The 23,616-nt window shown below is 54.3% G+C and overlaps 12 protein-coding genes across 12 annotated transcripts; 6 read left to right on the top strand and 6 right to left on the bottom strand.

The window, feature by feature from the left end:
* Positions 1-1,581: 1,581 nt before the first annotated feature.
* Positions 1,582-3,778, bottom strand: ILV2_1 (Acetolactate synthase, mitochondrial; the record flags this gene model as incomplete). The annotated part of the gene is made up of 3 exons (XM_049376271.1): positions 1,582-1,631; positions 1,684-3,366; positions 3,439-3,778. The coding sequence occupies 3 exons, from the start codon at positions 3,776-3,778 to the stop codon at positions 1,582-1,584; spliced, it is 2,073 nt and encodes a 690-aa protein (XP_049233782.1).
* Positions 3,779-4,086: 308 nt separating this feature from the next.
* On the top strand, positions 4,087-5,501 carry J4E87_004651 (uncharacterized protein; the record flags this gene model as incomplete). Its single annotated transcript, XM_049376270.1, has 3 exons — positions 4,087-4,147; positions 4,200-4,260; positions 4,328-5,501. The coding sequence occupies 3 exons, from the start codon at positions 4,087-4,089 to the stop codon at positions 5,499-5,501; spliced, it is 1,296 nt and encodes a 431-aa protein (XP_049233781.1).
* A 75-nt stretch (positions 5,502-5,576) lies between these two features.
* On the bottom strand, positions 5,577-6,772 carry J4E87_004650 (uncharacterized protein; the record flags this gene model as incomplete). Its single annotated transcript, XM_049376269.1, has 2 exons — positions 5,577-6,585; positions 6,657-6,772. The coding sequence occupies 2 exons, from the start codon at positions 6,770-6,772 to the stop codon at positions 5,577-5,579; spliced, it is 1,125 nt and encodes a 374-aa protein (XP_049233780.1).
* Positions 6,773-6,986: 214 nt separating this feature from the next.
* J4E87_004649 (uncharacterized protein) lies at positions 6,987-9,134 on the top strand (the record flags this gene model as incomplete). Its single annotated transcript, XM_049376268.1, has 1 exon — positions 6,987-9,134. One exon carries the CDS (start codon positions 6,987-6,989, stop codon positions 9,132-9,134), a length of 2,148 nt encoding a protein of 715 aa, XP_049233779.1.
* A 765-nt stretch (positions 9,135-9,899) lies between these two features.
* Positions 9,900-11,690, top strand: J4E87_004648 (uncharacterized protein; the record flags this gene model as incomplete). The annotated part of the gene is made up of 3 exons (XM_049376267.1): positions 9,900-10,932; positions 10,979-11,307; positions 11,355-11,690. The coding sequence occupies 3 exons, from the start codon at positions 9,900-9,902 to the stop codon at positions 11,688-11,690; spliced, it is 1,698 nt and encodes a 565-aa protein (XP_049233778.1).
* Positions 11,691-12,332: 642 nt separating this feature from the next.
* Positions 12,333-13,391, bottom strand: J4E87_004647 (uncharacterized protein; the record flags this gene model as incomplete). The annotated part of the gene is made up of 1 exon (XM_049376266.1): positions 12,333-13,391. One exon carries the CDS (start codon positions 13,389-13,391, stop codon positions 12,333-12,335), a length of 1,059 nt encoding a protein of 352 aa, XP_049233777.1.
* A 310-nt stretch (positions 13,392-13,701) lies between these two features.
* On the top strand, positions 13,702-14,480 carry DPM1 (dolichol-P-mannose synthesis; the record flags this gene model as incomplete). The annotated part of the gene is made up of 2 exons (XM_049376265.1): positions 13,702-13,802; positions 13,859-14,480. 2 exons carry the CDS (start codon positions 13,702-13,704, stop codon positions 14,478-14,480), a joined length of 723 nt encoding a protein of 240 aa, XP_049233776.1.
* A 597-nt stretch (positions 14,481-15,077) lies between these two features.
* J4E87_004645 (uncharacterized protein) lies at positions 15,078-17,574 on the top strand (the record flags this gene model as incomplete). Its single annotated transcript, XM_049376264.1, has 3 exons — positions 15,078-15,437; positions 15,752-15,824; positions 16,724-17,574. The coding sequence occupies 3 exons, from the start codon at positions 15,078-15,080 to the stop codon at positions 17,572-17,574; spliced, it is 1,284 nt and encodes a 427-aa protein (XP_049233775.1).
* A 206-nt stretch (positions 17,575-17,780) lies between these two features.
* On the bottom strand, positions 17,781-18,200 carry J4E87_004644 (uncharacterized protein; the record flags this gene model as incomplete). The annotated part of the gene is made up of 1 exon (XM_049376263.1): positions 17,781-18,200. One exon carries the CDS (start codon positions 18,198-18,200, stop codon positions 17,781-17,783), a length of 420 nt encoding a protein of 139 aa, XP_049233774.1.
* A 1,132-nt stretch (positions 18,201-19,332) lies between these two features.
* On the bottom strand, positions 19,333-20,757 carry J4E87_004643 (uncharacterized protein; the record flags this gene model as incomplete). Its single annotated transcript, XM_049376262.1, has 3 exons — positions 19,333-19,499; positions 19,569-20,099; positions 20,157-20,757. The coding sequence occupies 3 exons, from the start codon at positions 20,755-20,757 to the stop codon at positions 19,333-19,335; spliced, it is 1,299 nt and encodes a 432-aa protein (XP_049233773.1).
* Positions 20,758-21,459: 702 nt separating this feature from the next.
* On the bottom strand, positions 21,460-22,086 carry J4E87_004642 (uncharacterized protein; the record flags this gene model as incomplete). Its single annotated transcript, XM_049376261.1, has 1 exon — positions 21,460-22,086. The coding sequence occupies one exon, from the start codon at positions 22,084-22,086 to the stop codon at positions 21,460-21,462; it is 627 nt and encodes a 208-aa protein (XP_049233772.1).
* Positions 22,087-22,487: 401 nt separating this feature from the next.
* Positions 22,488-23,321, top strand: J4E87_004641 (uncharacterized protein; the record flags this gene model as incomplete). The annotated part of the gene is made up of 2 exons (XM_049376260.1): positions 22,488-22,504; positions 22,556-23,321. 2 exons carry the CDS (start codon positions 22,488-22,490, stop codon positions 23,319-23,321), a joined length of 783 nt encoding a protein of 260 aa, XP_049233771.1.
* Between the last annotated feature and the right edge of the window lie 295 nt (positions 23,322-23,616).

Genomic DNA, 23,616 nt, shown 5'->3' with positions numbered 1-23,616 from the left:
ACCCCAACATCATAAAAACGTTCTTCCACCTCACACTCCGCCACTTCCTCTCCCCACCGTCCTCGCCCCTTCCCTGTATACTATCTTCACTATCCACACTGCCTACACTCCCCTCACCCCCCTCACTGCCCTCCCGCGCACCCCCATCTCCAACAACCAACTCATCACCAATACCAAACTCATCACCTCCAACACACATCCACCTCTCCTGCACCCCAACCTTCCTTCCGTTCCCATGCCAGAACGCCTTCCCTCTCTTAATTTCTCCATCAACCCCCTTCATCCCCTCAATCCCATCCACGTCTCCAGTGCCGCAGCTCGGACGAATCCAAGGCCCAGTAACACCGAACATCTCGGCCGCTTGACGAATGCCTTCGTCTCTGTAGCCATACCAATCTCTGCCTTCTTCTATGATCGTGCACGTGGGAGGTTGCGGCTCTGTTGATCGACCAGTCCCTGTACTTCGCCCTGACTCCCTCGAAAGTTTCCGCTGTCGTTGTTCCAAGACAAACTCCGGCAGGGGCGTGGCGAAGATGGATATGTCGTTTTGGGGTTTGCCGGCTACAGTGTTTATTTTGGCTTTAAATGACTCCGCATGCGGGAGGCTGGAGGATACCGACATAGTCGAAGTAGTCAAACACCGCCTGGATAATTCTGGTTTACCCACTACACCGCCACTCTCCACTCCACACACCTCCTTACACGGCACCCTGTCGACCACCGCCACACTCTCCCATGAAGACATGTTCGATGGATATTTTTGGTCGCCAAACACAAAGTCGAACATATCTTCAGATGACTCCTCCGCAAGAGGTAGGTTGGCGGAGATAGAGGTGCTGCGGCCGCGCCAGCAGTGGGATGTTGCTGTTGAGCCCATGGCTGGGTTGTAGTGTGTGGTGGTGGGGTGTGTGTGGTGTGGTGTGGTGGGTTTGTATGGTCCAGGGGTTCTGGATGACGGGTTTGATATGCGTATTTGACTTGCTTGATGCGTGTGTAGATGAAGGCCTTTTCTGTGAATGTGAATTGGGATGTGAATGTAGTTTGGGATGGATGGTTGTTGAGAACTGATGCATTCTTCCGCCGTCTTTTATATGAATCTGAAAGTGATTGAGAGTTATGGTTCACGAGATACCGTGGCTCTGCCATGAGAGAGGGTGGACACAAGGTAAGACGAAGCCCACTCACGGTTAACCCGAACATCACCCACATAAGAAGACACTCGCCGTTCCATCAAGTCAACGTCCTTGCAATCTTCATCCTCGAACTGGTACGACCGTTCACCCTACCCGCACCCCACACAACCAACAACAACAGAACACATGCAGTTAAAAAAATAGTATTCCACTTTCGCATCCCACTCTTCTTCCCATCCACCTCTTACTAGATCCCACTAAAGAAGACTGATATCTCGCTTTTGACTTTTCCCCCGATGGGAAACCAAGTTGCATGCGTGCAACCAACCAACCAAACATATGCTAAGCTAAAAAGAAGAAAACGCCGGTACCGACCCGACCCAAGAATATACACAACGAATGAAGTTACACGGGAATCAAACAAACTCTGACAAAGAGGGAACAAGTCTTAACGACCTGATCGCTCCTTAGTTTGCTTTCTGCGGTCCTTGATAGTTTCTGCGATTACGTTAGCATTCGTCGCCACAATACAAAATTCGACATCACTTACTCTCGTCGTAAATCATAAACTCGTGCAGCGCACTTCCAGCCGGTACCATAGGCAGCACAGGCACCTTCTGGTCGGTAACAACCTCCAGCAGAGCCGGGCCATCGCTCTCCAACAGCCACTTGAGGCTGTCCTCGAGCTCCTCAGGCTTAATGCAGCGCTTAGCCTGTACACCCATAGCATCACCGAGCTTAACGAAATCGGCATTGCGCTGGTGGGTATGCGCGAAGCGATCGGTGTAGAAGAGGGTTTGCCATTGTGTGACCATGCCCTGCTCCTCGTTGTTGAGAATGATGATCTTGACGCCGATGTTGAACTCAGCGGCGGTGGAGAGTTCAGTGAGGGTCATGCTGAAGGAGGAGTCGCCGTCAATGTCGATGACGGTGCATTCTGGGCGTGCGACCTTGGCGCCGATGGCGGCGGGGAGACCGTAGCCCATGGTTCCTAGACCACCGGATGTGATCATGGTGCGTGGGTACCTCCAGCGGTAGTGCTGGGCGCACCACATTTGATGTTGGCCGACACCGGTGGTGAGGATGGTCTCCTCCTTGCGGTGGGCTGTGAGATCGGAGAGCTTCTCCATGACGGTCTGTGGCTTGATGAGGCCGTTCTCGCCCTCCTTCTCGTAGGCCCAAGGGAAACGCTCCTTCCAGGCGGCAATCTGTCCGAGCCACTCCGGTCTCTCGGGAACTTCGTTGACAAGAGGTAGGAGCTGCTTCAGGTTGGTGCCGAGGTCACCTTCGACGGCCTCGGTCGCCTGCACGACCTTGTTGATGTTCTTGGGCATGATCTCGAAGTGGATGATACCACCACGGCCCTCAGCCGCTGCTGCCTTTGCCGCGGGCGCAAACTTGGAGATGGCACCAGTGATTCGGTCATCGAAGCGAGCACCAAGAGCGAGAATCAAATCGGCTTCCTGCATGGCCATGTTGGCATAGGCCGAACCGTGCATACCGAGCATGTGGAGGGACTTGGGCTCAAGCTCGTCGTATCCTCCCAGACCTTGCAGAGTGGTGGTTACGGGAATGTTGACCTTGTCGGAGAGCTCCTTCAGGAGCTGGGGTCCGTTCTCTGTCTGGAGGATACCCTGTCCAGCGTAGATGACGGGCTTCTTCGCCATGTTGATCAAGTCGGCGGAGCGGCGGATGGAGTGGTCCAGCTGCTGCTTGCTAAGCTCGCGCGCGGCGATGGTCGCAGCGCTGACGGTGGTGGGGAGGGTGCTGCTCATGGGAATAGCTCTTTGGAGGACACTGGCTGTAACATCCTTGGGCAAGTCAACGAGAACAGGTCCTGGGCGTCCGCTTGTCGCAATCTCGAAAGCCTCGTTGATTCTCCGCGGGAGTTCCGCCACGTTCTTGACGAGGACATTCCACTTTGTGCACGGCCTTGTAATGCCGACCATGTCGGCTTCCTGGAAAGCGTCGGAGCCAATTGCGCTGGTAACGACCTGACCACAGAAGACAACCAGGGGTGTTCCGTCCATCAGCGCATCCTGCATGGGTGTGACGACGTTGGTGGCACCGGGTCCAGAGGTAACGAGCACAACACCGGGCTTTCCACTCGCGCGGGCGTAACCCTCTGCCATGTGGCCGGCGCCCTGTTCATGTCGTGGCAGGATGAAGTCGAAGTGTTTTGACTGGTAGATCGCATCGAAGACGGGGAGAATCGCACCACCAGGGTAGCCGACTGAGAAGTGTTAGTATCAGTACTTGGAATTTGGTGCACGCAATTCATGTAAGCATGTAAGATGTGTCATACAGATGTGCTTGACGCCCTGGCGGAGCATCATCTCGTGGAAGATCTCTCCACCGGTCATGCCAACAAACGAGTGGTCCATTGCAGGCGAGCGGTACGGCTTCAGCGGCTGGACATCCTTGTGGTCCTCACGGTTGAAGGCGGGCGACGGTCTTGAGCGTGGTTGTGTTTGTGGGGCCGCCGCCTGGGTGCTCTGCGGTCGCTTCGCATCTTCCTGGGTGATTTTACTCGAGACGGCCTGCGCGGGTCTGCGGAAAGGTGAGACGGCGAGTCGCTGTGTGGAGGTGGAAAAGTTGCGGTTGCCCTTGAGAGCGTTTACAGCTCGTGTGCGTGACTGCTGCATGGCGATTATGACGTCCACTCAGGACGAAGTATTAATAACGCACAGAGGGGAGATTCAGCAAAAGCAAGAGCGACGTGGGAGAGAGAGTGGGAGGGAAGTGGAAGCTGACGGACGGTTTTGAGTCAATTGGCCGTTCGCCTTTGAGTCTTCGTCGGGCCCAGGTTCGTGGCGCATATGAAAAGTTAGTGGAGTCGTTTGGCCCCGGTGGCAGGGGTCTTGATTGGGCGATCCCCGCAATTCGAGAGAGTGCTGCCGAACATCGGAGCGCTGTGACAGCCGTCTTAGTCGGTGGGAACACCATAGACACGATGCAAGTTCCCCCTGGACGAGGCCATGGCCGCGCTGCCTCGGGCGACGAGCGACGACGAAGTGCGTTGATTGCTCTTCACGTGCGACATGGGGTGACTAATCGAGAGAACAGCCGCCCTGACGCGCCGTACGACCAAGGGTCCACTCGACGCCGATGACATCGTTATAGACGAGTATGCGCCCAGTTATCCAGCCGGCAGATGATACGGATACAAGACACGCGCTTACACAATGATGCAGCCCTCTCGCTGAGAGTACCGCCACCCTGCCTGCGCGCGTTCGGTCGCCAGCACGGCCTCAAGCTTCCCCGCAGCCGTCGTATGAGGGCCCAACACGCGGCATCGACGACATCCCCCATAAGGACTTCAGCTTCCTCCAGGACCCGCAGGCATATCACGTTTTGCCAGTCACCAATGTCCCGCCTCCGTTCCTCAATGCGCCGCATGCCCCGCCGATATCCTCGCCGATAGACACGCTGCTCCTATCAGGACACTACCGTCTCGCCGCCATTGCCGCAGCGCGCAACCTCATCTCCGCTGCGCCAGGCGACCACGATACGCTACTCCACCTAATACACGTACGCCTAGCATGCCTCTGCCTACTCCAAGAGCACGCGCTCGCGGCGCAGGAATCCAAAGTTCTGGGTGACCTCAACAGCGCCTTCTACCGCCACCCCCTCACAAACGCCCATCTCGTACCCTGGGATCTTCGCCTCCTTGTCGTACGGCTAGCAGCACTAGGATACGGAGAATGGCGGAAGGGTATCATGGGATACTACGAACTCGCACGCGAATGCAGGGAGAGCATCCTCAAGGCAGGCTCAGACGAGGATAAAGCGATTTGGCGATCGCGGCTACGAGACTGCGGTATTCGTGTTGCGAACGTGCTGGTGGAGATGGGCGATTTCGAGGGCGCAGGGAGACATTTAGCAACTCTTGCTGCGAACGGTGATCAGACCAGGGAGATATCTCTGATGGAGACACTCGTCTGGCTGAGAGTCGGTGATATGGCATCAGCACGTCGTTGTCTCGCTCGCGCATCCTCCGCCTCAGCAGACGCCCTCGTAGACGGAACACTGAACGCGCTCATCCAGCTCGCCGACTCAGACTACGCCGCCGCTGCCGAATCTTTCCAAGCCCTCCACGAAGAGTTCCCTGAAGATGCAATGGTAGCGCAGAATCTGGCTGTATGTCTGCTCTATACGGGTCGGATATCGGATGCCAGAGACATACTCAGTCAGCTGGTAGACGATAGTTCACCGTTTCACTCGCTGGTGCTAAATTTGAGCACAGTGTATGAGTTGTGTACGGAGAGGAATAGGGAGAAGAAACTCGGCTTGGCGGAGAGATTGGCTGGGCGTAGGGATGGTGGTGGAGTGGGTTGGGAGCGGAGTAACGCTGAGTTCAAGCTGTAGAAGTAGAAAATTCAAGAGCATGGCAGAGAAGTTGTAAATGAATCGGGGTATCTTGCATATGTCGATGTCTTCTCATCAACTAGCCGGTCTCCTCAAGGCCAGGATGTCAGACAACTTGACATTGCCCTTGCCACCCCAGCCCGCAGCTCCTTGAGCTACTTCTGGTCGAACGCGGACATACCAGCCCCAAGCCCGCTTATCTAGGTCTTCTCTACTCAGCACTTTTGCCCATGACCCATACAGGAGTTCCAGTGCGCCCAGCAAAAGCCCTAGATTCCGCTCTTTCTCCGCTGCAATGGTAGCAGCTGTCCTCTTTCCCTTTGGTTTCGGTGCTGGCGCTCCCTCCACCTTGACGTCAACATCACCATCTGCCTTCTTGACTAACTCCGCAGCGGGTGTCTCAAACGCTCTCAAAAGGTACGCCCTCGCGCTCTGCGCAGTGTAAATAGGAAGATTACTAGAGCCAACCGTTGAGTTCTGTGCCTTCTTCAAAGCCTCGAGATCAACGCCCCAGAGCGCCGGTTCCCTTGTCTCCTCCCCATTCTCATCATCTCCCTCAGACTTCACAGTCTTCTGCGCGGCCTCATCTTCCCACTCGTAACCCCACCTCTTCATCACCCTAACCTCCCTCGTCATAATCCGCACAAGTGGCTGTCCCTCGCCCCAGCCTTCTTCTTCCGCCGGTTTCCCCTTTTCTAGACCGATATTCACGGCTTTCGTCTTACTATTCATAGAGGTCACGGCTTGTGCTAGACTGAGACGACTGGATATGGGTTGGCTTGGCATCGTGAACTTGAGTAGCGTCACTGCGAAAGCGAGGACGAGTGGTGCGCGATTGGTATAGACAACAGATGAGCCAAGTATGTCCTCATCTAACTCAGGCGCTGGTAGCGCGAGAGACGCTTCAAGATCCGCGCCGTTCAGAGGTTGGCCATAGGTTGCCTTTGCTTTCTTTGACGCAGGCGCAGGTGCAGCAGATGCAGCATCTGCGGTGCGCTTTTTAGACTGTCGTTTTGCGGCATTGAGAACCGAGCGCGCGACTTTCTCGTCGGCGAAGATGGTTTTGAGCGTTTCGTGGGAGGATCTGGATATGTCTGATGGACTGCGCGGTTGTCAATAGGGAAGTGACGCGGTGGTACGCTGTCACGTGCTTACGTGATGAGGTTCGCCGTTTGGAGGTCTTTGATTTTGGATAGAGCTTGCGCGAGAGGGACCTTGGCGTCTTGCGATAGGAAGCGCAGGAGCGATTGAACGTCTTGCGCCGAGGTCATGGTGAATTGTCTGGTTTCCGTGGTACTGTGGCCGTGGCATGACGTTGTTCGAGATTCCCGGGGCCGTGGGGAAGCCCTGGGCGTGACGCTAGTCTGGACCCTCACGCGCAAGCTTAACTTTCTGGTTGGCACTGCGCGAAACCTCACCTCCACCTCATGCCGCAATCGCCTCATGAAACACGCTGACACGACCATACGATAATTATACGCCAACATGGCCTTCAAATTCTCCCTAGGCGCCGCGAAAGCCAACAAGGCGCAATTGAACGCCAAAGCGAAGGAGGAAGAGGAAGCGAAGGCGCGCGAGGAGAAGAATGCGCTCGACAAGGTCATGGCCGATTTCGAGGCGGAGCACGGAGCCGAGAAGAGTATACTGGGCGAGGTTGAGCAACAGGAAGAGGAAGATGTCTTTGTCCCAACGGGAAGCAAGAGACATTTCACAGGCAGGCAGCGGACGATGAAGAGCGGCCCCGGCACCCTCGAAACCGAACCTCTCGATGGCTACAACAGACCAGGCGCACCTTCAGGACGCCTCGCGCCACAGATACAGTCACGATTTGGAGGAGCAGTACCTACAGGCCCAGCCGCACTCGATGGCCCGAAGCAGACCGAGAACTTCTACACCACCGTCGTAGCGAAAGCTTCGAACCTCCCGCCCGAAATAGACTCGCGACGCGTCGAAGAGCTGTTCGCCGATTTTCCCTCACTCAAGATCGCGCGGGTCGACAGAATACCACAAGGTTCGAGGGTGGAGGGCAGGCCTTCAGCGACGATGAACATCACCTTTGACAAGGATGCCAACGCGAGGGACCTCGACGCTGCGATGAACAAACTGAATGATAAGAAGTATCTGGGCAAGGGCTACTATCTACATCTGGACAGATATCTTGGCAGTCGCACAGCAGACACAACACAACAGACAAAGGCATTTGGCGCACGGTGGCAGGCACCCGAGCTACCCAAAGGCTTTGCGCCGCCGCCAGATCTTGGTGGAGGGGGAGGGGGTAGAGGGCCGCGCGAGAACACTGAAGATCTCATCATCACTGCGAACCAGCCTCCGGATCTCGCGACACTAAGATTGGTACATCAGACTATCGAGGGCGTCGTTCTTGGTGGTGTAGAGTTCGAAGCGGCCTTGATGAACGAGCCGCAAGTACAAGAAGAGGAGCGCTTCGCGTGGCTATACGACCAAAAGCACCCCGTCAACCGATACTACCGTTGGCGTCTCCATCAGATCGTCACCAACAGCACCGATTCCGAAATCTTTGCGGGGCAGGGCGCCTGGAAAGGCCCCGTCGATCCGCTCCGCCACGAGTTCGTCGACCACGTGGGAGCGTTCGAATCAGACGACGAGAGTCTGGATAGCGACGAGGAGGAGGAGAAGGAGAAGCCGATATTCAAGCCTCTACCCGTGGGCGACAACTATCCCGGCCGCGTCGACAACGGACACGGCATCATGAACCCCAGATCACGAGCGATGCTCCTATGGATGATCAACGCAATCCCACCCGGCAGCATCGTCTACGACGACCTCGCTGCCATTTCAACCTTTGCCGTTGAACACGCCGCCCAGGGCATGGACGAAGTAACCAGCATCCTCGTCTCCAACATCATCAACCCCTTCCAACTCACCGACGCCAACACACGAAATCGCGCAGGCGACGCGGCCGTCAAAGACGACATCCGGCGCCCGGACCTCCGCCAAGTAACCCTAAACGCCCTCCGCATCGTCTCCGACGTCCTGCTCGTCACCGCAAAAGAATCCGGCGTCTCCTACAAATACCGTCTAGCCATCGGAACGGAGCTTGTTGAACGCAAAGTTTTCGAACACCTGGAGCAGTTGCCTGCGAGGTTGGAGATGGGGCGGATGACTGAAAGGACGTATAGGGAGGATGTCAATGCGATTTTGGCGGTGTGGACGGGGGATCATCTGTTTGATGAGAAGACGTTGAAGGAGTTGGATGATGCGTTTAATAGGAGGGAGAGGGAGAGGGAGGAGGTGGAGGTGCAGAGACGGGCGGCGGAGAAGAGGAGGAGGAAGGGGGTGGTTGTTAAGAAACCGTCGTCTTCTGGGGCGAACAAGGAGGAAGAAGAGGGTGAGCAAGCGATGGACGTTGATGACAACGAGGATGTAAAAGAAGAGGTTAGGAGTCCGAGTCCTACTGCAAGTCAACTGGCGTCGCAGGAGCCTGAGGCACTACCTGCAGCTGAGGCGGAAGCGGACGCTGTAGTCAAAGAGGAAGTAGTCGTGCCGAAGGTGGTGGACAAGGTGGTTGAGATACCCGGAGAGACGGCTGTTGCGAGGGCGAGGCGGTTGAGACCGAAAGCTGAGGATATGTTTGCTTTGGATGAGGAGGATTAGGAATCCAATTGTTCTGCATTATGTCTAAAACAGATGAGATCTCCCATCTGGTCGTCGAAAAGAACTAAAGAAGCATGTATGATACCCTAGATAGAGAGAAGTGGAGACATCGGCGAGTAAAGAGCGGTGATGAGGAATTCAAACCCCACCGCTGCCTTTGATCTTTAGAATTTTCAAATCGTATGAAAACTTAGCCTCACATACTCATGATGTCTGGGTAACGCGTGATGTTGAATGTTGAGTCGTCCGTACACATTGAGTCCGAACGTATATCTGCCAGGGCTCCCTTCAACTTGGAAGGCACGAACAGGCTGGTGCCATGCCGCTAGTCATGACCCCACGTTCGATCGACGACAGGCACGCCCCTTGATTCGATCCCCTGCCCAAACGCATGGTCGCAGCATATCCTTTGACGTGATATTAACAGATACATGCGTGAAAGATGGCGGCTCTTTGAAGTTCGCAGAAACAATCAGGTGCACGCGTGATTGGCTCGTGACTTGGGTGCTCGACTTGTGGACCCCAACATCGTGGAGCGCCCTCGGAAGCTCTCCGCCTAAACCAACAACACAGACCTTCAGAGTCGCTACCTCACACCGCCTCCTAGCCCATCTTCGCCTACTTACTCGCGCAGCTGCCCCTCCGGCGGCCGCTCTATTCGCAGGGATATTTTCTCCCTCCCAACTCTGCCAAGACTACTGTGTTAGGGCTCTTCCGCTGCCATCTCCGCAGCTTCGCAGCCGTCCTCACCACGCCTAAATCAAAATGCCGACCTTTCTAGGCCTCGCCGTCAGCATCCATGCCGACAGCAACCCGCTCCCAGAATACTCGATACAGAAGCAATCTAAACATCACCGTATCACCTCGTACATCCCTGTCCCACCCGCAAAGATACCGCCGGGCGCTACCAAGCCTGAGCAGTCTTCTTTCGCGATATCGATCACTCTGCTCACCCCAGGTCTTCACGTGCCCTACTCGACGCCCAAGCCCACTGACGATGACCCCAATCCGAAAGCGAAGATTGTCGGGGGCCTTCCAGGTCAAACCGGAGAGCGGGGCAAGTACGGTCCCACGATAGCCCCGTACAAGCCCTTGACCACCTCGCCGAACGAGACAATCGCTGCATACATATACTTCGACGGCCGGGCAAAGGAGGAAGTAGCGACCCTGCTGCGACGCGGCGAAGAGACGTGGGTCAACTCACGGTGGGTCAGCGTGCCAGAGTCAGAAGGCGGGGGTCTCGCAGAGCGCGAGTTCCTCTTCCGCGAGGTCGGTCTCGAGAGATGGCTCAACGGTCTGGATCTCGAGGGCAAGGACAAGGACGTGGCCGCCAAGATTGAGCGGAGAAAGCAGCGCCTGGAAAAGAAGCGGGCAAAGCGGAGAGAGGCCATGGACAGCAGCGACGAGGACAAGAAGACCTCCGGCAACGGTGTACTGCGCTACAGCGAAAGCAAGGACGCGCCTGTCGAGACGCTTTCCGGCAACGACGAGTTCTTCACCACCGACTCCGATTCGGACGACGAGCCCCCCATGCCCGAGGCAGCCGGACAAATCAAGGTCGCCCTGTTCCGCGTCCTGGCGTCTGGCGAGATCAAGCGCGGCGAGTACTCACCCCAGTTTGACGCACACGATGACGACGAGCAAAACGGAGGAGGAGAGGGCGAAGACGTTGACCACACAACGAGTTTCGCAAAGCCTAAGACGCTGGACCCCAAGTCTATCAGCACCCAGACTGTAACTGGCATAGATCCCCCGGACAAGCCCTACGCCGTCTTTACCTTTTTGTACCGCGGAGAGCGTAAGTTTACAGCAAGGGATACAAGATTTTCGCTAACCAATGACAGGTCAACTGCGGAAGATGGGTATTCTGAACACCAAGGAGGCGCCCAAGATCACCTCGCCACAGACCAAGCGGAAATCCGGCGCACTCGACTTTGGCAGCCTGAAGCCTTTGAACGCGGCCGCTGGAACAAAGAACTTTGGAGGTTACCGAGAGACTTCGCCCAAGTCTAAGAAGAAGACTGAGGATGCCATGGACAGCGACGCAGACGACGAGGACGATGTCAAGGTGGAGGACGCGGATGACGATAAAGAGGTTCTCGACAAGGGCTTGCTGTCGCCTGAGGATGCTCACAGGCAAGGCGAACTTGCAGAGGGCGTGCGCAAGATCAAGGTATGTGTATTGTTGTCGCTCGAACTTCGTCTACTAACACATCACAGCTGAAGCGTCAACATTCCGCAGAACCTCTCGGCCGCCCGGCAGGACCCTCCCACTCCGACTCGACAGGATCTCCTCTTTCCGGTACACCTGCACCAGAAAACGCGTCAACAGGAGAGGCGTCATCCTCAGCCGCCGCGAACACCTCCGGAGAGCCCAGCACAAACTCGATCGCTTCACCCTACAAGAAGCAGCGCGCTTCATTACCCGGCTTTGACGACAACGTGCGCAAGAGCCTAGGCCAAGCCCTCATGGACGCCCACAACCAAGGCCGGGCGAACTCCGACGGCAACATCCCCACCATCGAAACCAAGATGGAAGAGGATGAGGAGTTGTGACACAAGAACATCCGTTTCCAACGCGCATTCGAATGAGGTAGTTTCTCATCGTGTAGCAAATCACACATTTTGTTTGCATTATAACGGTCAACCACGAGTCGAATTCCATTACCACGATGTCACACAAAACCCTTAATACCACGCGGACACCACAGTCGGGCATTACCTTTCAGGCGCAAAAATTGGCAAACGGAATCCTGCGAAAATCAAGGGTTTGGATGGGGCTTTGGATAACAAGTTGGCTCGGCTGCCTTTTTTGGGCTCTGAGCTAGCTGGCTTGGCTGGTTGGTTTGGTGGATTCTGTACATGATCATGTTTCGTATGTTTCTTTTTGCGGTGGGGCTTCGGCACGAATGGCAAGATGGGTCGGCGGTACGAATGGGGTATGACGGTTTGATGGACAAGATGTGGACTCAGTGTCTTTCGTCTCTGACGCGTTGGTGGTTGGAGGTTGGATTGTCGACTGACATGGAATGAACTGCAATGAGACGTATGATACAATAGATGGTATTTGCTGATGTGACGAGTGTGCGGGTGGACAGAGACCTTGGAAGAGAGTGTGACGTTTGGTTGATGAAACACTATCGACGGGCTTGTGACCGGCTGTTCACTATCTGTGTTTACCAAGCAGCGCCATGTCAATTACGTCTGCTTTCGTAGTCGACGCTTGTCCTTCTCTAACGATACTTCCTCAGGGCCCTTTATATACACGTATCGCACGGGCGATATTTCATGCCGTTCAGATACCTGACGTGGCCACGCACACAGATCGAGCAAGGAGCCCACTTGTGACACCAATTTAGTCTCACTGATTACCTCTCCCCCTTCTCCAATATCCTCGCCCTTTTCTTCCATCTTCAAACCGTAGCCTTGGCCGCCTTGCAGATTTGGATCTCGCTTGAGGAGTACACTCGACCAGCCTGCGTCTTGAGCGCCGAACACGTCTTTGTGGATGTCGTCGCCTACGTAGACTTTCTCAAACTCCTCTGCTCTGAAGTCTTCGTCACCGACCATCGAAGCGGCCTTTAGCTTCTGGTCGAGCATGTCCTCCGCGGCTGCAAAAATCCGTCGATCAGGTTTCTCGGCTCCGACGTCGTAAGACAGGACCGTGAAATCGATGTCATACTCTCCATCCTTGGGGCCGGGGGCCCTTAGAACAGGGTAATGCCAGGGACCCATATTGACACCGAGGGACGACAATATCCTCGGGACGCGGTCATCTGAATTCGTTATGACGCCTACTATAGTCTTGTCCCAGGGCCAGAGTCCATGAGAAGCGCCGTGACGTATTCGATGGGTTTTCATATGCTGTATCATGCGGAAGAAGGGGAGGACGTCGGGGTACAGTGTGTACCCCTTCCGTGACGAGTAGGTGTGAAGGAGTTCTGGGACGAGGTACTTTGGGAAAGTTTCGTTTGGATCGAGGAAAGGTGTGAATGTTTCCTTTATCACTTTGGCCCACCACTTTTCTGCGCCCATGCCTGTTGCCCGGCCATAGTTTGGGTGCTCTGATGATAGGCGCGCAAATGCGGATTTGAAGGATGAGGATACTTGGGTGGCGGGTTCAGGCGTGTTTATGGCGATGCCGTGCTTGAGGGCGGCTTCGGCGTAAGTTGTTGGGATGGGTTTCGTGGGTGTGAAGAGGGTGCCGAAGGCGTCGAGACAGAGGAAGAGGTTTTTCTTCTGGGGTATGGGTGACATGGTGAGAGGGTATCCGGCGTATCGACCGGCATTACCCTACAAATCCGATAGCATCGACCCAATGTTCTTCTAATTCGCGCGGGAATAGCGATGAATATTACATCGACGTGTAAGGCCACCCAAACTCGGCCATGTCGTTGCGGAAGGAGATGGTCCAAAGAGGCTAGTCCAGGGTCCGCCGCCAGCCCCGAGCTACTTGCGGACACGATCACCTCCGCGAGTCCTCAACTCCCCAACGTCAACCCTCACCTGCAGTCGCTCATTCACCCAATTCCGCAGATACACACAACTCACACACGCAATTGCAAAGATGGCGAACACCAACAAGTACTCGGTGCTCCTCCCCACCTACAACGAGCGCCGCAACCTGCCCATAATAACATGGCTGCTGGCCAAGACGTTCGAGGAGAAGTACGTCGCAACACCCACCTTGCACCCCATTGCCGACGCTGACAATGCATGAACAGCAAACTCGACTGGGAACTCATCATCATCGACGACGGCTCCCCCGATGGCACCCAAGAAATCGCCGCCCAGCTCCAAAAAGCCTACACCCCCTCACGCATCCAAATCCGCGCGCGCGCCGGTAAACTCGGCCTCGGAACCGCCTACGTCCACGGCCTGCAATTCGCAACCGGAAACTTCGTCATCATCATGGACGCGGATTTCAGCCACCACCCCAAGTTCATCGCGCCCATGATCGCTTTACAAAAGACCAAGAACTACGATATCGTTACCGGAACGCGGTATGCGGGCGACGGCGGCGTGTTTGGCTGGGATCTCAAGCGCAAGTTTGTGTCGAGGGGGGCGAATCTTTTTGCGGATACGGTGCTCAGGCCGGGCGTGAGTGATCTCACGGGCAGCTTTCGGTTGTATAAGAAGGAGGTGCTGCAGAAGGTTATTAGGCAGACGGAGAGTAAGGGGTATACGTTTCAGATGGAGATGATGGTGAGGGCTAAGGCGATGGGGTGTACGGTTGCGGAGGTGCCGATTTCGTTTGTGGATCGGTTGTACGGTGAGAGTAAGCTTGGTGGTGATGAGATTGTAGAGTATGCGAAGGGTGTGTTGGCGCTGTGGATGAAGGTTTAGATGGCTTGGGTGGGAGAGTGGTGGCTTGTGGCCGGCAAGGATGGCTGGCCTTGATGATATTCCGGGCAGGTAAGGAGATGGTATATTTGATCTTTCTCCGCCTTTGTCTGATTAGTATGTTTAACTCTTAATCTTCTCACCAGAGTCATCTTGCGCCGTCCAGTCTCGCTTCAGTCTCTACCTAAGTGCGAGGTCACTGAGAGACTCTATTGACTGCAGCAGATCCCGATGCGGCGCCAAAGCAAAGCAGATAGAGGCTTGTACCGCAATGCCTGAGTTGGTGAGGCAGCGCACGATCATGCAGGGGCACGAGACATCAACTAGCCACTGTACCGGGAGCCTGGTAGTTGACTCCAGGGTGCCTGCCTTCGATACTCGATAGATGGCGTTCTATCAACGTAATCGCCCGTTTCGGACGCCAAGCGGCGCTAAAGTCGAGTGCTCCTGCCAGGGCTACCTTCACTTTCGTCCTCTTCCTCACTTCGACCTTAGCAAAGTCCGATTGCCAATTCGCGCAATCAAGCACGCCCGGGATTGCGCACGTCACACAGAGAAGCGACACTGTTTCTCACTGAAGCTCTGAAGTGCACCACCACGATGTCTACCCAGGATATCACCAATCCCTTCCGCTTCATGGACCTACCCGCAGAGTTGCGCCTCATGGTCTACAAGCGCCTACCCCGTCAGATCAAGCACACTGAGATTCGCTATGTAACCGGGTATTACGCCAGCACGAACGAGAAGATTGGCTCAACAGTGGTCGTGATCACACGTCACCTCCCAGTAGCTATTTTGAGGACGAGCCGTCAGGTCCTTGCCGAGGCGCATGACATCGTCGCGAATCTGATCCGGACTTTCGTGGAGGAGTCGCAGCCACGGGTCATAGGCCATGACACCGACCTGGTCGCATTACAAGAGCTCATCTACCTTATACGCACGGAACGCAAAGCCTATTTGGTGAGTCGTTCTCTACGTTCCAATATCATCCATGTTCGAAGCTGACGCAGCTACAGAATCATCTACAGAATGGTCGTCCTTTCCATGTGAACGCCACGATCCGGCGACATTTCCAGGGACATTGTTACCTTGACCCCTCCCCGTGGGAAATGAGACAACCACGCGACATTGCCCTCTTTCTTGTTCAAGCGGCTCTGGCGACAAAAGCAGGCACGCAAGCATGGTATGACACTATAGCTACTGTATGCTTCGCGGACCTCGATGATTGGAAGACTAGGTCGATGCTTCGCTCTTATGTCGCGTCACAAGTACAGGTCTCCCATCACACTGCTATGGGCTACCCTGCTACAAATCGCCGCTACAAGGCTATCAAAGCAGATACCATGTGTAGGCTCATAGACGCGCCCGACGGGGGGATTAGAATTGCGCCGAATAACCTGCCCGTCAGACTCGATATCGACAAGTTTCATACGGATGGGAGCTTTGTGTTCGAGCCTTGTATGAGTCAGGAGGATTGGGTTCAAGATTGGTTGCCTTCTTCGTGAAGGATACGGACATGGCGTTCTTTGTAGCGACGGAATTAAAGAGCGTGCTGGAAGTGTTCGTGTACTGTTGCATCAACGCAGTCGTATGACACGATACCGCGGATACCGCTAGGGTGCAGTTCCGGTAGTCATAACTCAATAGAGGCGATCTGGGTGGTATACACGAGGATTGGTGATACGGTACTACCCTATACAAGAAAGAATGAACAGGTCTAGAGACTACATCAAGGTTACAACATGCAAAGTAGGTAACCTAACGTTAATGTCGGTTCTAGGGTGATTCGATTGAAGAATCGTCCGGGCGAAAAGGCATCCAATGGCATCCCAATATCGCTCTCATGTATCTCGCGACCCTTACATAGGGTCGCGACCGTCACGTGATTATCACAACTCACGTTCTCCCGACGCGCATGATCAATCACCTTCGACTGGCTAGATCTCGACATACAGCTACTTCCGGAGATCCGATATCAATCGTCCGTTTGCTGGCCAGATTTCGCCAACCATCTTACAAATCATCCGAAATGGCTCTTTCCGGCTTACCCGTGGACTTGGGGACGGCACGGTAATGGTTCATGGTCTCTCCGATAGGATGTCTCTTATCGCTATATCTATCCAGGTCTTCTCATTCGATCATTAATGCCGTTCTATATGATCTTGTTGCTAATCCATAATTGTATTGATATATTGCAGGACATTGAAACCTTCTTGTTTCTAAGAGCAACGCGTATATCCTCCCAGTAACCGACATGTTGACCGACCAGCACAATCCTTTCCCGTTCATGAGTCTTCCCGTCGAACTGCGTCTAATGGTCTATGAGCGACTGCCACGCCAAATCAAACACACCGAGGTCTCTATAGACGGAGAAAGGGCTATCCTGGTCACAAGACATCTGCCGACCGCCATACTACGTACGATCAAGCAGATCCGCCTAGAAGCACGCACAATTGTAGAGAAACTAGTCCGACAATTCATCGAAGAGTCACCAACAAAGCTCATTGAGCTCGGCAAAGCTGGAACAAAGATGAGACAGAAGAAGATACTCGACTATCTCATGTCACAAATCCCCCGCGAGCGTATGGCCGTCGAAGACGATGAGAAGTCCGACATCGAAGGCATTCTTCAGAGACTGCCCAAGTCCAGTGGACTTCAACCTACCGATCCTGCCGCGGCACCCAACGTCGCTCGCTTCTTACAACAAGCTGCTAGAGCTAGATATTGTCCCGGTGATGACTGTTTCCACGACGCTGCCGGTGGACTGTGGAACAACACCGTCGTCACAGTCTTCGCGGCCCGCACATCTTATAAGAACGAGGAAGAGTTCCAATGCTTCGCTGAGATCAACCACAGACACATTCGACATATATACCACCACAGAGGGATGCCGCACTTTCCGCACGATATATGGATTCGAGATGGTGGTATTATACAGGTCGAAGAGTATGTCTCTTTCGAAAGGGCGACTGACAGGGTTCCGATGCTGTGTCAGGATGGCTACGATGACTGGGGTAATAGGAAAGAGGGTGTAGGAGATTCGTGGGGGCCGGCTATGAGGAGGGAGGATTGGGATGGGGAGTGGCTTCCTTCGTAGGCACGTCGTGAGAGAAAAACGGATGTATGTACTGCAGTTTAGATGCAGTTCATGATGACTACGTTCCTCAATATCATAAGTCGAACATCCTTGATAACCCAACATAAACATCCTGTTCCGACCAAATTGCATTCCCGAAGACCATGTTCCAGCCTCGCTTCCAATCCCACTCTTCCTTCCCAAACTCCCAAACCCCCACCTTTCTTCTAACCCTCCCTCACACTAACCCCCTTCTTCATAACCAACAACTTCGTCTTCGTCGGCTCCGCAAACTTCTCCTCCTCCTCCAGCACCGGAATCGCCGCATCGCTATGCATAAACGCAATAAACTGCTGCAAATGCAACTCATCCTCAAACGCCATGGTACCCATGCAATCCCAATCCATCCCGTCATCAACCCCAATCAACACCCGCGGAATGCCGATTGGACATTCCTCGTCGTCAACATGGTAGTGCCGCGTCCACGACAATGGATGCACTTTCCCCGCGATCTTTTTGAGTAAAGGTGCGTATTTTTCCTCGTTGTGTTGGTGGAATTGGGCGCGTGAGATGCCTTCTTTGCGGGTTGCGACTGTGGTGAGGATGTAGGGGTATGCACTCGTTTTCGTCATTGTAGTTCCCGGCATTTTGGTTCTGCTGTGGATTCTCCGGTCGTTCAGGGTATGCGATGGGGATGGGGGCGGGCTGGGGCGGAGCTATGTCGGCGGTGTAGAGATATGCGGCCGATGATTGGCATGTAAGAGTGTTCAGTAATCGCAGGATCGCGAAGGTTTGTGAAGGATTCGCAGGAAGAAGCAAAACAAAGAGCGCCTCTCGGGATTTGGGGATAATAACGACGGGAAGAACGAAACGCCAAACCGAAATTTCAGGGCCAGGAAAACAGGAGAACGGATGGCTTCCGTATGCAGGCTGGGCCCGTCAGACCGTAGTGTGCCGGGTGTCAGCTAATGGGCAGTTTTGTACCCCTGTATTTTATTGGTCCCCACTTCCCGCTCGGTTACCACGAGGGCCGATCGCTGGAGACAGTGCAGGCAAGTGCGCTAGCTGGGTCTGGACTACTGATGAAGCTTGCGAAGCGAAGTGTCGAATCCTTTCCTTTAACTTTCCAACCTGCTGCCTTTTTTGGTGATGCCGCCGATTCAGTTGTGACATGTCAATGCCGTTGTGGTGTTTGTTGTTTGATTATGCGCCTGTTATCTCGTTTGTACTGGGGATGGCCTGTGAGCGTCATCGGGTATGACGTTAGGCCTCCAGACACCGCTAGTTTCATCTGCCGATGGCTGCTTTGGGGGTTGGACGTCGTTTGTCGGGGCTTGGAGTGTTGATCAGACGGAAGGACGCGGAAGTGGTGAGAGGTACTTCCTTAGGTCCGCGGAGTCTTTCGGTATGTTGTGTTGATCGTCGCTGTCGTGATTGACAAAGTTGTGCAACAGCTGTCATCTAGTACTAATGCGTCACAGCGCCGTGAGCGAACTCCTCTCTGGAAGTCAAACTATTGCATCGCGCGTTGTCCGTCAGCTCTTGGCCCGCTGTAGCGTCCACATAAATACTCGTTCTGTTTCCTTGCGCTTGTGCATCGGCGCGGACCGTCACTACTTCACCCCGCATGTGCGTGGTCAAATTCGTGGCCGTCATGACTCCACCGAGGCTTCACATCTACATCGACGTTTGGAAAGTCTTTGGGAAAGTGTCTCATTCAAGCGCATTAATTCTAATATAACAAGAGCAAAGGTTAAGGCCAATCCCCTACACTATATTCTACTTGCGAGTTCTGATCTCGAGAGCCCTCCTCTCGCCCGTGGGAGTGTTTTCTCCCAATCCCCTACTGAGATCCCACCTTTTATCATCCCAGAGATACCGGAAAACCCCCAGTGTATGTGTCTTGATGACAGTCATGAACTCTTCAATGAGCACAGCTTCACCATCTGCACCCATCCCGCTTGGGGACGGCCCAAACACAAACGCCGGTACACCGCGATAGCGATAAAACTTACAATCCGTACCACCCAAGCCAACGATCTGTACCGGCTCCCTCCCAGTAACGTCTCGCGCAACATCAGCCATGTACCCAGAAAGCGGATGATTGTACTCCGATAAGCTTGCTGGGTTGCTGGCTGCTTCTTGCACGGAGTATGAGACGCCAGGGGACGAAAGCAGTAGGTCGTCAATTTCATTGAGCACGGCCTCAGCCTCGAGCCCGATCGGCAGGCGGATGTCGGCTTCAAAGACGCACTTTGAAGGAATGACGTTGACTTTGACGCCGCCGTTGATGGTGCCGATGTTCAAAGTGGGTGAGAACATATTCGCTGCTGCCCCAGCGCCCATGATCTCATCGGTAACGGCGTGCGCTGTTTTGGAGCGAAGATAAGCCTTGAGTTGGTGCGGGATCTTTACGGGTATCGACTCGACCACGCGCTTCAGGGTTGTTATCAAGGAGCAAGCGTGTACGATGGCTCCGCAGCCATTGTGTGTGTACGCTCCGTTACCTCCTTGAGTGTTGACTGTGAAGGTCAATCGCAGAGTGCCTACGATGGAAGGTTAGTATAGGTCTTCAAAGGTGTTCATGGATAGATGTCACTTACCCTTCTCGCCGAACCTAATGGACTGTAAACCACCAGGCTCGCCGTTGACAACGCAATCGCCTAGCCAAGGTGAATTTGCACCACAGTGATCAAGCAGATACTTGGTCCCCCATTGGCCTCCCGTCTCTTCGTCCGAGACCACGGTCAAAGCGACGCTTCCGATGAGATGCGAAGCCCGCTTCTTCAGCAACGTGAACGCGATGATGGAAGCTGCGGTCCCTGCTTTCATGTCGACAGACCCGAGACCATGTATCGAAGTGCCATCGTTATGTCCAGAGTATGGCGGGTAACGCCAACCCTCAAGGTTATTGACCGGGAAAGTATCCATATGGCCGTTCAAGACAACCCGAGGACCGTCCTGCAAGCGGCCTTCGAAATCCGAAACCACGTTGGGCATATGAGCCATCGGGGCAACGATATCTGCATAGATGTTGTTGGCTGCAAGGAATTTCGTGACGACATCTGCGGCGGCTCGGGTATCGCCTGGTGGGTTGGGGCTTGCTGCTCGGACAAGCCTTTGCAGAAAGTGTATGTACTTGTCCTTGTTTGCTTCGATTTCGCATAGTATGAGGCTCTCGTGGTACTGCCTAGCTGGAGCCATCTTTGACTAGAGAAGAAGAAAGTTTGCTATTTGAAGATGGATAAAGATGATGTTGAGCTGGTGAAGAAATGGAGGCTTTATGTTAAGAGGGAGTGCAGGCTTTTTTTCGCGGAAATGGTCGATTACGGAGATGAAGAGATTTCGAGTTGAATTGTAGAAGGCGCCCGTGGTAGTACTTCGGTGCATGCCATGGATGAGCACGCGAAACATATGCGCGTCGCATCACTGGCTGCCCAGTGTTCGGTACCGTACATCAGCGAGCGCTTCACCCATGTTCAGTACGACTCGCTTACAATTCGGAGTACGCTGATAGATATATCTGCGGCACAATCGTGCATGATAACTGTGTGGGATGACTACGTGAAGAGATTGGTTGCGCGTTCGAAACTTTTGTGTGGTTTGTAGTCCGCTGCCGAGTCCGGACTTTTCGAACTTCGAATTTAACTGCACCACCCACAAGTCTTTCCTTCGAAACTTCGGTAGTCTGATTTCATTGCTTGTATCCATGAATGTATCTCATGAGTCCATGTCTTTGCTCATGGTTCCCATCCTATGACTCAGCCTCAGGAGATCCTCTCACACTTCCCCTTAATTTCTGCTCTTCTTTTCGACTCGCGACGGTACTCCAGATCGGAAAAGTCTGTGGAGCCATAGACTTGACCTACAGACGGCTTATGCGACCATCCTGTGACTAGGCCCCAACTAGCGACCCGGTGAACCGTCCAAGCCACCCCCATCCGCGCCGTTTATGTCCCGCTCATCCGATAACGTCATACCCTCAATCGCCTCCTCAAAGCTTTCCAGCTCCACAAGCTTAGCCTCGGACGACGTAATCTTCAGCTCCATCTCCTGCTTCAGCACCTCGACCGTCGCACTGAAGCCAGCGAGGGCCTCAAGTAGCGCCCATGCAGTTGCTAGCGTGTCAAGATGGTCCTTCGTTGCGGAGATCGCTTCGTCTATGGCGGCGTAGAGGAGGTCGCGCGTGGTAAGAGTGGCGGGATTGATGAGAGGCGCGTGCGCGGCGAGCACAGTGACTATGGATGCAAGGTCGGAGACTGTACTTCCTGTGCTTGAAGATACGGAGGGCGAATCTGCGGCTGGAGAGCTGGATCCCTCCTCGGTGATCTCGGGGAGGACGTGTACGGTATGTGGCTCGGGTGTTCGTGGCGGCGACGGATCTTGCGATAACGGCTTGGACTCGTCTGCGGGTGACTTTGCGATGAGAGGCGATCTTTCATTCTGGTCGACCTTGGATGAGACTGCGTCGCGCTTGAGTTTGGAATTTGGGCCGTGTCTGAAGATGTGTCGCAATAGGTTTCCTCGCGTCATCGTGGCGGTTGTGGTTGAACTGGCGAAGTTGGCGGGGGTCAGGTCGCCGCGGCTATACCGACGGGAGCAAAATATTACTCCCAGCGTAAGGTGTCGGCGTAGAAGCGGGAGATTGGTTGGGTGACGGCGTCGCCGCAGTCGCAGTAAATACTTGCTCACCTACGATATAGTCGCGCTAGCCAAGGCCGTATAGACAAACGCACAATCTCGTATGTACTTCCAGAACACCACGGTTGTTCTCCTCTTCTCTTAAATCTCCATCAATTATTCAGAACCTTCTGATGGCCTTCAACAACACCTACGATAGTGCCCGTGACCCTCGGCTTAGTCGCCAGCCTAGCAATGTCGACATGTCTGATGTAGCGTCTGCTGCCCCAACTCCAAATCGCCAAGCCGTTCCGATGCCGCCTACAGAGCTGTGAGTACCCTGAAACTATCTCCGAAGGAGCTCTTACTAACTTCATCACAGTGCGGCGCCGCCCTCAATCGATGGCAATATAGCACCAATGAGGCGGGTTCCCGAGCTTCTTGCACGCATCGCGGACCAGGAAGCTGACAACGCAAGACTCCAGCAAGAGAAGACGACTGCCAAAAAGATGTCCAGCGACTACCATACCCGCCTCACGCAGACAACCAAGTCCCTCGGCGATTTGACAGCCTCGTATTCGAAGCGCCTGGAGGAGAAGGATGCCTTACTCAGTGAGAACGTCGCAATCGAACAGCGCGACACACTGATGAGGAAAGAAACCGCCAAGTCCGCCCGCGACATCAGCGATATGACGAGCAAGATACAAGAGATGGAGGCCCAGATCCAAGCATACGAGGTCGAAAATAAGGATCTACAAGATCGCGTCACTACGTTGGAGACAGAAGCGCATAGCTTACAGTGTCACGTTCAAGACCTAGAGTTTGAGAGAGAGCAGGGTCGGGCTTCGGAGAGTATCGATGGATATGGAGCAAACGGTAGGAGGGACTCCACGCAACGCCCCATGTCGAACGTTGACGCCACTCCTCCGCGCCAAGGTTCAGATCGAGACCGACAATCGAGGTACAGCGATACGGTATACACTGAGCATCGGAGGACGTCGGGTGGATTCTACGAGCGCGGTGGTCATCAACGAGGAGCTCGCCGGGAGCGCGATCGTGGCCGAAACGTACGGAACAGGTCATCTACCAACGATCGCTTCGTCCCTGACCTGTACCCTCCCACCGGACCTCGCGCCGATAGGCGCTGATGCAGAGAGCAGGGATAAATGTGAAGGATCGTGATGAAGATGGCGACAAGCGTCACAACATGGCGCCGTTGGTAAGACTGAGAACATTGAAGGAGGAAAGTCCGTACGGCAAGCCTGCTCTACATGGCGGGAAACGAACCTGTGGGCATTGTCAGATGTACGCAGCGGTTTCTGACTGGGTGGGTCCCAATATTTGGCATCCTTTGCCGTACATACGATACCTGGTGATAGCAGACACCTTCGCATGATGAGAGCTAATGCCGGTTGCTTGAGTCATGTTCATCATCCTAGTCTG

The sequence above is a fragment of the Alternaria ethzedia genome (genome assembly GCF_023757985.1).
Source record: "Alternaria ethzedia strain BMP 0044 chromosome Unknown scaffold_9, whole genome shotgun sequence".
Lineage (NCBI taxonomy): Eukaryota > Fungi > Ascomycota > Dothideomycetes > Pleosporales > Pleosporaceae > Alternaria > Alternaria ethzedia.
Note: the sequence above shows the minus strand (reverse complement) of the source record. Positions and strands in the feature narration are given on the sequence as shown.